Source organism: Orycteropus afer, unplaced genomic scaffold (assembly GCF_000298275.1).
Source record: "Orycteropus afer afer isolate SDZICR_OR568_19922 unplaced genomic scaffold, OryAfe1.0 scaffold00295, whole genome shotgun sequence".
Lineage (NCBI taxonomy): Eukaryota > Metazoa > Chordata > Mammalia > Tubulidentata > Orycteropodidae > Orycteropus > Orycteropus afer.
The window spans coordinates 1,884,080-1,896,859 of record NW_006921882.1 but is presented as its reverse complement, the minus strand read 5'-3'; the positions used below and the strand labels follow the sequence as shown (position 1 = coordinate 1,896,859).

At 58.9% G+C, this 12,780-nt stretch overlaps 2 protein-coding genes across 2 annotated transcripts in view; one reads left to right on the top strand and one right to left on the bottom strand.

Moving 5' to 3' along the window:
* Positions 1–4,107, top strand: part of NELFCD (negative elongation factor complex member C/D) — a gene marked incomplete at its 5' end in the record, with an annotated part of 15,049 nt that extends 10,942 nt beyond the window's left edge. Inside the window, 8 exons of the mRNA XM_007951520.1 lie at positions 271–436; positions 945–1,079; positions 1,950–2,089; positions 2,777–2,891; positions 3,206–3,301; positions 3,385–3,525; positions 3,863–3,992; positions 4,073–4,107. Coding sequence (XP_007949711.1) covers positions 271–436; positions 945–1,079; positions 1,950–2,089; positions 2,777–2,891; positions 3,206–3,301; positions 3,385–3,525; positions 3,863–3,992; positions 4,073–4,107 — 958 coding nt within the window. The remainder of the gene's footprint in view (positions 1–270; positions 437–944; positions 1,080–1,949; positions 2,090–2,776; positions 2,892–3,205; positions 3,302–3,384; positions 3,526–3,862; positions 3,993–4,072) is intronic.
* A 928-nt stretch (positions 4,108–5,035) lies between these two features.
* CTSZ (cathepsin Z) lies at positions 5,036–12,780 on the bottom strand. Its single transcript, XM_007951495.1, has 6 exons — positions 12,638–12,780; positions 12,127–12,290; positions 8,933–9,112; positions 7,025–7,175; positions 6,073–6,235; positions 5,036–5,146 (listed from the first exon to the last, which is right to left on the bottom strand). The coding sequence occupies exons 1-6, from the start codon at positions 12,778–12,780 to the stop codon at positions 5,036–5,038; spliced, it is 912 nt and encodes a 303-aa protein (XP_007949686.1).

The following is a 12,780-nucleotide window of genomic DNA, read 5'->3' as shown; positions in this document are numbered from 1 at the left end:
TCTTCATGAGGCATTTCTAGAATGTGGGGGGTTTTTGATAGAGTCTGCGAGCTCTGTTGGGGTCCTCCTTGCCCAGTTGGCTCAACATGTTTTACGGGTCAGCTAGTCAGTATACTGGCAACAACAGAAATGGGAGAAGCGGGGCCCCAGCAGTGTACAGCCACCTCATTCATATGGGTGTGTGTGACTGTGGCAAACCACAGAAATGGGAGAAGCGGGGCCCCAGCAGTGCACAGCCCCCCCATTCACGGGTGTGTGTGACTGTGCCAGGGGCCACGACGCGAGCCAGATCACACTGGCCTTGGGCACGGCTGCCTCCTACCCCCGGGCGTGCCAGGCCCTGGGTGCAATGCTGTCCAAAGGTGCCCTGAACCCCGCTGACATCACAGTCCTGTTCAAGATGTTCACCAGCATGGACCCGCCCCCTGTGGAGCTGGTAAGCTGCCTCTCGCCTTTTTTTCCTTTCTTTTCATGGTAAATACGTAGGTGATGAAACATTCGGTGTTCCTACGATCTACACGGACGGGTTGCTACTTCCTGATGCCGTTCGGCCTCCACCACGACCCAGTCCTGAAGTTTGCACACCCTCAACTGAGGGTCCCCTGAGCATCGAGACTTCCTTTCCCCCAAGTCGCTTCTCACTTTCATAAACCATAGTGATTCTGATACTGTTGGAAGGGTTATATCGGAATGTCCATGCTTCTGTAATTCTCCTAAGTTAATGGAGTACGGTTTCCTGTTGAAATATAGCCGTCACTTTTCTGGTAGCTTCTGCCCCCATCACACTCTCAGCCCTCAGGCATATTTGAGCACCTGCTGTGTACAGGGCATTGCTGGGGCTGGCCGTCGAACAGACGGGCACCACCATACGTCGTGTCTGTGAGTGAGTGTGGACCCCCCGTCGTGTCCTGGTTCCCTTCAGAGGAGCACTGTTGTATCTGCAGATCCGAGTGCCAGCCTTCCTGGACCTGTTCATGCAGTCGCTCTTTAAACCAGGGGCCAGGATCAACCAGGACCATAAGCATAAGTACATCCACATCTTGGCATATGCGGCCAGCGTGGTGGAGGCCTGGAAGAAGGTATGAGCAGAGCTGTGGGCACTCGGACCTCCATGGACAGATCCCCTCCTCTGCCATGGTGTGACTGGGGAGTCTGGGCTGCAGGAAACCCTGAATCGTTCTAGTGTCAGAAGTGTCACTTGTCCTGTTTGTGCGTAGAGCAGTCAAAGCGCTAAACGCCTCAAGGAATGTGTGTAGTAGTGGCTACAGTCCTTCTGCAGACCGTAATGTGAATTTGACTAAAGAAACGAAGCCACAGCCAGATACCAGTCTTACTGGGTTTTTGTTCCTATACATTGTGGGACTGTGAGGTTTGACAAATTGACTCCTGGCATCAGAAATAGGGAAGTGGGTTTGCAGAGCCAAACACGCCCCAACCCACTGCCGTGGGGTCGATTCCGACTCTCACAGCACCCCTAGAGGACAGAGTGGAACTGCTCCACAGGGTCTCTAAGGCTGTATTCTTCATGGAAGCAAAGCCCATACCAAACCCACTGCCATGGAGTTGATTCTGGCTCACAGTGCCCCTAGAGGACAAAATGGAACTGCCCCAGAGGGTTTTAAGGGCTATAGTCTTTATGGCCAGCCACTCCTCTGAGGGAAGTTTGGGCAATCTACTTCCGTAGTGATACTGCCTCGGAAACCCAAGGAGAAGTCGCTATGAGTCGGGCTGACTCAATGGCACATAACAACAACAGTCTATATGGAAGTAGACTGCCTTATCTTCCATGGAGCAGCTAGAGGATTTGAACTACCAACCTTTGGATTGGCAGCCAAATGCTGTAGCCAGTGTTCCACCAGAGCGCCTTGGTTTGCAGTTAGTGAGGGTTCCCATAAGCCCAGCAGTGGACGTCTGCTCCACCGGGAGCTGCCTCTTTCTGTGTGTTTCAGAACAAGCGCGTCAGCATCAATAAAGATGAACTGAAGTCAACATCAAAAGCTGTGGAGACTGTTCACAGCCTGTGTTGCAATGAGAACAAAGGGGCCTCAGAGCTGGTGGCCGAGTTGAGCACGCTATACCAGTGCATCAGGTGGGTGGGGGGAACCCTGCTCGGCACAGTCCTGGGGGGAAGCGCCGAGAGAGAGAGAAGCAGACACCGCAGCACCAGAGCCCTCGTTCGTCTGACCCTGCTGTCTCTCCTCGGATGGACGCAGGCAACTTTGAGTGGCTTTGGCAGCTGGCGTGATTTTCAGGTGTTCACAAAATGGGCTAAGAAACAGGAACACCAACCAGGCTTAGGAAAGTGATTGAAGAAAGGGGGTTATTGATGGTAAAAAGTTTGACCGGCGAAGACTTGCTAGCTTGGGCTGACTTGTGTTTATGTCATGAGGTCAGTAGGTGTCCCCAGACCTGCTGCCTATTCATTTATTGTAGAGGTGGAGGCGGCCAGGTAGACGTCAGCCCTGCTCACCAGGCCCCCTGAGCGCTGGCCTTCGTGCGCTGTAGTTTGTAGTTTAAAGGGAACGGAGAACTGAGCAGGGGGCCTGAGAGGGCACTGATGTCATCAAACTGTTCTCCCTGGTCAGCTTCCCACTTGGAAGGCGAGTGGAGAGGGGCTTGATGGGGCGGTTTGATGGGGGCGGGGGTGTGTGTGTGGGAGAGAGAGAGAGAGAGACAGAGAGAAAAAACTTTCCTGACCCTTCCTTAGTGCTTTCTCAGCCTGTGTTGGTGTTTTAAAGTGTCTGTTAACAGGCAGCACTCCCTCGTTCGCTTGTAGGTTCCCAGTGGTGGCGATGGGTGTCTTAAAGTGGGTGGACTGGACCGTATCAGAACCAAGGTACTTTCAGCTGCAGACTGACCACACCCCGGTCCACCTGGCGTTGCTGGATGAGGTAGGCGGGCGTGCCCGGGGTCCCTGTGCTGCCAGCGCAGCAGTGGCACTTCCACGATTGGAAGACGTCCTCTGCCAAGCCAGTTGTCTCCCCAGTAAACGCAGGTTGTCCCACTGAGCCTGAGATGTCTCTGTTTTCACTAAGAGTTAGCGGGAGAATGAGGACTGGCCTGGAAGCTGCCTAAGTCCGGGCCGTCCTCGTCAGCGATGCCCTGGCTTCGGTGGTGGGAACAGTGGCAGCTGCTGCCTGTGCACTGAGCGAGCGTGAGCCGGCGTGCGGCCACCTGCTCAGCGAGGCGCCCGGCCTGTTTGCAGATCAGCACCTGCCACCAGCTCCTGCACCCCCAGGTCCTGCAGCTGCTCGTTAAGCTCTTTGAGACGGAGCACTCGCAGCTGGATGTGATGGAGCAGGTGAGCAGTGGCCCCGGGGCCCGTGGGGACTGCACGGGGTGGGGTCCCGCTCTGACGGGCTCCTCGGCCCCCCGTGCCTGCAGCTCGAGTTGAAGAAGACCCTGTTGGACAGGATGGTTCACCTGCTGAGCCGAGGTTATGTACTTCCTGTGGTCAGTTACATCCGGAAGTGTCTGGAGAAGCTGGACACCGACATCTCCCTCATTCGCTATTTTGTCACTGAGGTGAGCACCACACTGTTTGGCTCACACTGGTTACCCTCACGCTGCCTGCTGGGGGTGTAAGGGAGCCGTTTAATGTCTACCTCTGAGAACTCCTTCCTGGTAACCATGAGGAGACAGTGAGACCTCTTGACCCCACGCTGCCTCCCTGCCCGTTGCTGGAGCCCGGGCTTTTACCATTGCCACACTGGGCTCTTCCTGCTCCAGGCTGGTGTTGGCAGCAGGAAGCCAGTGGAAGGGTGGGTGCTGCGTCCCCACCGTGGCCATTCCCTCCGTTTGTCTGTGCGATGCCCGCACGTGCTGCTGAGAGGAGCGTGCAGCCCGGAGCTTTCCCTCCTAGGTGCTGGATGTCATCGCGCCTCCGTACACCTCCGACTTCGTGCAGCTTTTCCTGCCCATCCTGGAGAATGACAGCATCGCCGGCACCATCAGAACCGAAGGCGAGCATGACCCTGTCACGGAATTCATCGGTAGGTGCGCCAGCGTGCCCTCACGACAGGACGCGTGTTCCCGCCTGTTTCTAACCCAGTCCGTTTCTCTTCTGTTAAAGCTCACTGCAAATCTAACTTCATCATGGTGAACTGATGAGAACTGAGACGGAACCTTCCAGAACAGTCGTGGAAAAGCCCTTTCAAGAAACTCTCGCAGAGGCTAGCCCAGCACCCTGGAAATGGACTCTGGGAAGAGGGGGTACTTGTCAGTAGGTGTGGGGAACCATGGACGCCCTCTCTGTTGTGAGTCTGGTGCCACCCTGTCACCCTGGTGACCATGTTGTCTCCCTGGTGTGGGAACTGGGCTTTCCTTCCTGCAGGACCCCATGCTCGGGCCCAGGGCTAGAAAGGCTCAGAAACTGAGACATGAGAGTGTAACCTGTAAGAACAGATGTCAAAATGAACTGCCTTCTAAGTTGACTTTTACATGTTTTCAGAAGCACATCAGTGAATCCTTGTTTTATTGTAATTACTGTTAGTAAATTAAAGCTAGTTTTTAAAAAGAGCTTTCTGCCGGCGGAAAGGGCAGTTCACGTTGGGTTGTGCTCATGTGTGTCAGGCACGTTCAGGCTCAGTTCTTGTGTGAAGTCATTTTTTATTCATGACCTGGGCAATTAGAAATTACCTCCCTTCTCCCCGTTGACTCCAGGGTGACATAACAACTGGTGAAAAACCTGAATGACTTTGCCACGAATTGACCGCGGTTGCCAGACAAAATGCAAAGCCATCAGTTGAAACCCGAGACCAAACAAGCTAATATCCGCAGAGCCCATCCTTGCCAAGGCATCCCGGTGACCATTCAAGTCTTCCCCCTTCAGACTCTGAGGGACTCTGCCACAGCACTGTCCACATCCTGGCAGGTGCCCCTCCCAGACCCACACTCGGCCGTCAGAGACCGAATATGACCCCATGCCCTCCCACCAGGCAGCCCCGCTGGTGTGGATAACTACAGCTCCTCCCGCCCCCACCCCAGTTACATCCATGAGCGTATGCGTAACAGGCTCTCCTCCAGAGATGGCACCTTAAATGATGGGGTCCCCGAAAGTGCAGGCCTTCTCGATGGCGAGGTTGTAGTGGTTCCCCTTCCCGCCCTTGTAGGTGCTGGTGACGATCCTCATCCAGCCTCTCTCGCCCTGTGGGGACAAGTGGGGCATCGAGTGACCTCCCCAGTCTCCCTCCCCTGACCCCCTCCGCTCGCGGCGGACAGGTGCGTGGTGCTCTCGGCCTCCACCTGTGTATCCAGTCGCCCCAGCTCCCCTCCAGCCCTTCCCATGACCCCGATGAGAAATGCCTTTGGTGAAGTACGGGGCTTGGCTGATATTTAACGTGAGGGGTACGGGGACCTGTTTGCCAAAAGCTGATGAATGTGACAGAACGTTTATCTGCCTATTAACACCCTGCTCGTTGCCACTCAGCACGCAGGGTTGGCACTTCGTCTCCCACACTAACCTCTGCCCAGCGCTGCTCACGGTGGATGCCAGGTCCAAGAAACTCCACTCGGCGCTAATTAACTTCACCCAACTCAACAGTAGTTGAAAAAACTACACAGCCTGATGGGAGAGTGTGAAACCATGACAGGAAAAGGAGTGTGTGGCTGAAAGGGAATAAACTAAACTGAAACCCCTAAAACTGTGGTTCTCACGCAGGGCTGCTGGTCCTGCGAGGGACATTTGGCAAAGTCAGCACGCGGCGTGAGGTTGGGGGTACGGGGCCGGCCGACCTCCGGCAGTAGGAGCCCTGGATGTTAAACACCCTGCAGTGCACAGGACGGCCCTCAGCAGGGGAGCATCCACCCCAAAGTGCAGCTAGTGCCAAGGCGAGGCCCCAGGTGCGAGCAGGACACCCCCGTGTCAGGGCCAGAGTCTGGGCCACCAAGCCGGTAGAACCACTGAAAAGGGACATTCTAGACGTGTGCTTAAGAAAGTGGGGACAGACCACTGGTGACAAGCGGAAGTCACGGGACTGCAGCCCCGAAGTCGGGGTTTTTGAGCGTGTCCCTGAGCAGGCATGATCACTCAGGACTTCCTGTTGGGGAGAGAGGGCCGGCAGAGGCGCTCACCCAGGGTTCGCCCCACGAGTTGCGGACGATCCAGTACTCCGTGCCGTTGCTCACGCCCCACCCGGCCACCGAGACGATGTGGTTTATGAAGGCCGCCACATTGTACTCCGCGTAGATGCCACCGGTGTAGTTGTCCATGCTCTCTGTGGCCATGATTCCGCAGCTGAGGGCAAGCAGTCCAACAAGCAGTGATCTAAGACCAGGCTGCCCTCCAGCGTGATCTGCCCCCATCATTCAACCCAGCTTAGAGGGCCTACCAGGTGAGTCTGAGGGCACACTGGTTCCTCACTTAGCATCCTCTCTCCTGAAACTGCATGACCCTGCCCAAAGCACTTGGCACAGCTTTGTACCCCCTTCACATGTATTCATACATTCTGTTTGGTGCCATTGAATCAGTTTCGACTCCCCAACCCTGTGTGACAGTAGAACTGCCCCACGGGGTTTCCTAGGCTGTCATCTTTACAGAGGAGCCCTGGTGGTGCAGTGCTTAAGCACTCAGCTGCTAACCAAAAGGCCACTGGTTTGAACTCACCAGCTGCTGCATAGGACAAAGGCGGCAGCCTTGGAAACCCTATGGGGCAGTTCTGCTCTGTCCGGTAGGGCCACCGTGAGTTGGCATTGACTCAGTGACAACGGGTTAATCTTTATGGAAGCTCATCAGCAGGTCTCTTCTGCACAGCCTCTGGGTGAGTTTGAACCACCAACCTTGTGGTTTGCAGCGAGTGCCTAACCACCCTGCCAGCAGGGCTCCTTGTTCATGTATGTACATACAGACTTGTTAAAGCTTACCAATCCTGGGGAGGCAAACTCATTAATAGTTCACCTTCCTTTGGAGAAAGCTACGGAGCTGAGATGGGTCTTGTGGTAGCTGGGTCTCAAGCCTGGTGAGTCAGCCTGGCCAGACGGAGGGGGCCGCAAGCGGGCCGCTGGCCTGGCACAGAGGTGCTCCTACCTGATGGGGCCGTTGGCATAGATCTCCGCCATCATCTTCTCCCGCCCGGAGACGGAGCCGTAGTCGCCAACCTTCCACAGGGTGTAGTTCTGGATGGTGTAGCAGACTTTGAATTCTGTGCACGTGCCACACTGGTTAAACTTGTCACAATCTGCGGGGGGGGGAGGGGGAGGGGTGTCAGCAGGGGAGTCTGCTCGGCCCCGCTCAGCAGGGGCCCGGCCCCCCAAGGCCGCCCGCCCCCGCCCCAGCCTCCCGTTCAGTAGCTAACGCTCCCCTTTCTGCTGGCCTTGCTCTCGGGTGTCTGGACATGTTCTCAGGAGGGGCCGGCCCTGGTAAAGGAGCAGATTGAGGACCCTCCATGAGACAGACTGACACATGGCTGCAACGGCGGGCCCACGCACGGCAAGCATGGCGAGGGGGGCGCAGGCCCAGCAGCCGCTCCGCGGGCTCCAAGTCAGAACCGACTCCAGGCCACCCGCCAGGCCAGCAACAACAGGCGCAGAGGTCAGCTCTTCCCTGCCCTGTGAAGTCCTTTCACATACTCTAGCTGAAGATGGAGTGTAATCAAGTCATTAGCACGTAATGGGATGGTTCTATCACAGGCTACCACCAACAGCATTGCTGGCTACTGAATAAATGGGATAATGTATTTGAAAAAGAACTATGCTGTTACCTTGGTCAGGGGAGGCATGAGAATTAAAGGGAAAAAACCCTCAGGCTGTGAGCCCTTCCTGCTTCCCACCCCCGCCAGCCTGCCCCCCGCCCTCCATCTGCCCTGCTCTGGCCTTGTCCGCCACTTGTGCTCTGCTGTCACCTGGGTCTGCATGGTCACACACCTGCCCCCTCTTCCCCCGGACAGTACCCTCCTTGAGGGTGAAACTGTTGGGTTAACTGTCCCTTGGACACAAATGCCCAGTTCTCAGCACAACTGGAAATGGTGGGTGGGTGGCTACATTACCAGTTCAGACAGGTCTGGTTACTGCAAACCCTCAGGCTGTGGTCCCACCTGCTCTGTCGTGCTGGGGGAGTCAGAGGGGCTTAGCCTAGGGTGGCAACACTGTTTCGGGTAGGGTAGGGCAGGTCGGCGCCGGGGACCAGCCAGCCCGCCATCTACCAGAGGACTCGCCTGAGCAGCACGGCTGGCAGGTGGGGCAAGGGATGCCCACGCCACCTCGGAGGGCCCGGAGCTGGGAGCAGACCTTAGCTGTGGAGGCTGGGGTGGGGGTGTGGCGGGAGGAGGGCACCCAGGTGTCCCGCACCCTTTCCCTGCCGCCCCACCTTTCTCAAGCACTCCCCAGCTCTCCACACTGGCTGTGAGGGTGGGCTGACGGGGACCGTGACTTGAAGGCACCAGTGACAGGCTTGGGACTTGGCTTTCCTCCAGTGGCGAAGGGGAACAGCCCAAGAGGAGCGTGCTGAGCACAGTGGTCCCACGCCCCACCCCCACCCCCACCCCCACAGCAGGCCCAGGCCGGTCCCTCACTGCTGGCTTCCAGCTCTGAGGCGCCTCAGGGGGCAGGAATGCACAGAAAAGGGCGCAGGGAAAAAGTAACAGGGAGGAAGTGGGAAGAGAGCTGTTACGTCACAGGGACTGCAATCAGCGTCAGGAGGCAATGTGCATGAGCTGCTGAATGGGAAATGGATCTGCTCTGTAGAATTTGGCCCAAATCACAGTAAAACGCTAAAAACAGAAACACCCCAAAGGCCGGCACACCGGAGTTCCGACGCTTTGCCCCAGTGTCTCCATTCATTCCCCGGGACGAAGGTCATGGCATCCTGTGAGGACGGGGCTGCCGGGGCTCCCACAGCCTCCCTGCCAGGAGGGTGCCAGCCCCACCGCTGCCCTGACCCCTCGCGCGGCTGGGGCCTGCCTCCGGGGTGCTGGGAGGGGTGGAGGGCAGGGCCTACCCTGGTCCTTGGCCTGGTAGTTGTTGCAGGTCTCGTCGGGGATGCCATGCGTGTGGGCATAGACCCACACCGCCAGGTCGCTGCCACCCTCACAGCTCCCTGCGTCACCGCAGTCAATGACGTTCTGCACAGACAGCAGGGTGGACGGCCACGCGCCTTTCCTCTTGATGTTGATCCGGTCTGCAGGGATGGGGTGGGGTCAGGCCAGGCGCCACCCCCTGCCACCCATGAGCCCGAGCCCTGGCCAGGCTGCTGCGTGCCAGCCACCCGCCTACGAATGCCCTGCCTCCGGGGCCTCCTTCTCCCCAGCGCCCTGGCCCGAGCGTATAAGGCTATGGCCACAGGGGGTGGGGAGGGAGGGAGACCGCTGGAGGGTTCCGAGTAGAGCAACGTGTCCTGCCTCGGGTTTTGACAGGCTCACTCTCAGTGTCTGAGACGACAGGAGGGAGGCCAGGGCGGAAGCAGGAAGCCCGAGTGGGAAGCTGGTGCGGGCGTCCAGGTGGAAGGCGTGGGTGTGACAGTGCCAGGGGGAAGCTGCAGGCTGACGTGTTTTGAAGGAAGAACAGGCGAAGTTATCAGTGGGTCGTGTGAGGGCCACACGACAAAGAGGGCACAGGTGACCTAGGCTGCCCTCAGGAACCAACGTGTGACATCGCATCCACTGAGATGGGGCAGCTGTGGGGTGGGGGGAGACGGATGGATGGAGGGCTCTTCAGCCGTGAGCGTGAGAAGCAAAGGCTAAGCTCAGGGTGGGGTCCTGAGAGGCGAGGCCCAGTGCTCAGAGGCTGGCAGGAGGGAGGTGGCAGGAGAGCGTGGTCGACAGTGAGGAAACTGTCCTGAGATGCAGTCCAGCCACTAGGACATGCTGCCCACTGTAGCTGTCACCGTGGGGGCCCCAGTGGGCAGTGCAGGTGTCAGGAGCTGGAGTGGGCTCGTGATGGAGAAGGGGAGAGGCTATAGACGGTGGAGCCAGACGTGAGGCAGCACTGGGGGCAGATGGGGCCCTGGGGTGTCCCGCTCACTTGATCTCTGGGGAGAACTTGGCTCGCTTTGGCGCCAACAAGGCAGTGAGTGAGAGGCTGGGCCTCCTGCTTGCACACCATGCAGCGTCTCGGGTGGGGCACTGACGGTTACCCCTGGGAACTGTGGCCCAGGTGGGCTGGGTGACCAATGGATGGGTGCCCATGGAAGGCCCCTTCTGGGGCCTTCTGCTTTCTCAGGGCCCTGCTGCTGGGGGATGTTACAGGCCCAAGTAAAGGACCGAAGCCACGTCTACCGAGACGTCACTCCAGCACACAGTGGGGTGGAGCCCCTGGGCCTGCACTCCCTCCAGCCACCTGCAGTCTTTGACAGGCTCACTGCTCACTGCACATAGCGGTCCCTCCTTAAGATCCCTCAGGGCTTCCGCCCCAGGCCACCCTTCCACTTCTCCCCTCTCCTCTTTGCCCCACCCTCATCCTCCCCCACAGAGGCCCTTTCAGTTCCTCAATGGGCAGTCCTCTGCCCTTTCCCCCCATCTCTCAGCCCCACGCCTCAATGCCCACTTGGGGTGCAGGCTCTGGTCCTGCATTCTCTGGGGCCTGCCTAGCCTCTCCTGGGGCTCCGCACTTCACAGTGGGGCCTCAGGCCACCAGTCTCCTTCCTTCACCTTCCGGAAGGTTCAGAACTGCATTGCGTCCAGGGGCTTCCTTCTCACGGGTCCCCAAGGGGAAATGGAGTTGGGCCACTGGGGAGACTTCGCCAGATGCCACAGCTACAGCTGAGCAGCTCAGGGTCCGGAGACAGCCTGTCTGGTCCTGATTCCACCCCAGAGCAGAAATCCCTGGTCCTAAAGACGGGGTCCACAAGGTCTCCCCGTCAAGGAGCCTCAGTTTCTTCACCTGCAAATCCGGGCCCATCGGGGCAGCTGGCAGGCTTCAGTGAGATCAGCACACCTGGGCAAGGGCCAGCAACCACACTTGTTACTGAAACCCGCTAACCAAGGCCACTCCTACAACAGGCCTGCCTGGGGAGGATGCTGGCCGCGGAGAGTCCCCAGTGGGGAACCCCAGGCACAGGGTGCAGCCACCCGCCCAGGCCTTGGCCGACTGAGGCCCACGGCTGGTTTGGAGACCTGTTTTACAGCAGGAATGGATGCTCTCGCTCGCTCGCTCTCTCTGGCCAATTGCAGCAGGCGGCCTGCTCCTCAGGGAGTGCCTTCCAGTTCCCCTGGGTCCCTTCACCACAGGCCTGCAGCCCACTGTGGCCAGAGGTTAAAGTTCAGATTAAACCCACACCCCTTGCCATCGAGTTGATTCGAGTGGATTCATAGCGCCCCTAGAGGACAGAGTGGAACTGCCCCATAGGGTTTCCAAGGCTGTCAATCTTTTCAGAAGCAGAGAGTCCCCACTGTTCTCCCTTGCGCTGATGGCTTCAAACTACTGACCTCTTATTACAGCTGGGTGCTAACCACTGTGCCACCAGACTAAGGCTCAGATTAACCCACTGCCATCAAGTGGATTCTGACTCCTAGTGACCCTATAGGACAGAGTGGAACTGCCCCACAGGGTGTTTAAGGTTGTCCGTCTTCACAGAAACAGACGGCCTCAGTTTTCTCCCTCAGAGCAGCTGGTGGTTTCCAACTGCTCACCTTTTGGTTAGCAGCCAAATGCCTTACCACTGTGCCAGCAGCACTCCTAGGGTTCAGACCAGAAAGACTGATCCGTGGGTGGGGCTGGGCCAGGGCAAAGTCAGGCTGCAGCCACCGGCCCTCACTCCACCCCTTCAAATATTAACTGCTGCTGGAGACACTTTCACTTCTCTGTCCCCAAATGCCGCAGGGGCTGGGTGACTGGGCACTTCTGCTTCAGTCCAGAGTGGCTGGGGTCACAGCTTTCAGGGAGGGAGGACACCGGGGGGCTGTTTCTCGCTAGGCTTCAGCCTGGTCCTGCCTGCCACTCCGGGCCTTGCTGGGACCACTCGTCTGTGGAGACCCCCCACAATCCAGCTGTGCCCTTGTGGGCAGCTGCTTCTCAGAAAGTGGAGGTGGGGGTCGAGGGGTATGGCCAGCCCCTTGGGCTCAGACACGCCTGGGCCAGGCTGGCCCCAGCCTGGGGTCACGGGCTCCTGGCCCCTGGGCCCCTGCCGGCCCCTGTGCTGGTGCGGGGCCGCCAGGCAGGCCTTGGTGCTGCAGCCCAGCTGTCCTGGGCACCTACCTGCCATGGCGCTGGTGGTGCCGTGCGCCCAGCAGGAGCCACAGTACTGGGGGATGTGCTGATTCCTGGTGATGCTGGCATAGTTGACACCCTTCACGTTCCTCCAGTCCCAGCTCTGGGGCAGGTCCGACGGTGACAGGTACTCGTGAGGCCGAGGGTAGGTTCTAGGCAGAGAGCAGCACCACCCAAATCAGCCCAGGGGCCTCTGGGAAGTGGGGCACCCCCAGGGACCGTGGCCACAGGGGCCCACCCTGGCGCTCACGCCTTTCCCACCCTCCTGGGGCCTACAGCACTAAGAAGGGGAAGGAGACAGTCCTTAGCCATGAGAGAAGTGCGGTAAGCTCTCCAAAATAAGGAGGCTAGGGCCGGGGCCCAGACGCCAGGCAGGTGGAGCTCAGAGGCCTGTCCAGCGCCGCAAAGGCCAGCTGGCTCTGACCCCAAGCTCTCGGGCCGCGGGGTCTGGGCCCCGGAGCCCGAGGAGGGGCGCCCCCGTCCCACGCCCGGCCCCCACCTGCGGCCCTGCGCCGCCAGCGGGTCCCCGCGCCAGGCGCGGTAGCAGCTCTGGCCCGGGCGGAAGTAGAGGCCGGCCCGCGCCGCGCCCGCCAGCAGCACCAGCCGCAGCAGCGCCCACGGCCGCGCCCCGCACGACGCCAT

Bases quoted from the DNA above. Each gene is read 5' to 3' on its own strand.
- CTSZ (XM_007951495.1), bottom strand. From the start codon at position 12,780: ATGGCGTCGTGCGGGGCGCGGCCGTGGGCGCTGCTGCGGCTGGTGCTG. The intron at 12,291-12,637 runs GTGGGGGCCGGG...CTCTCTGCCTAG, and splicing joins CTGGCGGCGCAGGGCCGCAG to AACCTACCCTCGGCCTCACG. The intron at 9,113-12,126 runs GTAGGTGCCCAG...CCATCCCTGCAG, and splicing joins CACCACCAGCGCCATGGCAG to ACCGGATCAACATCAAGAGG.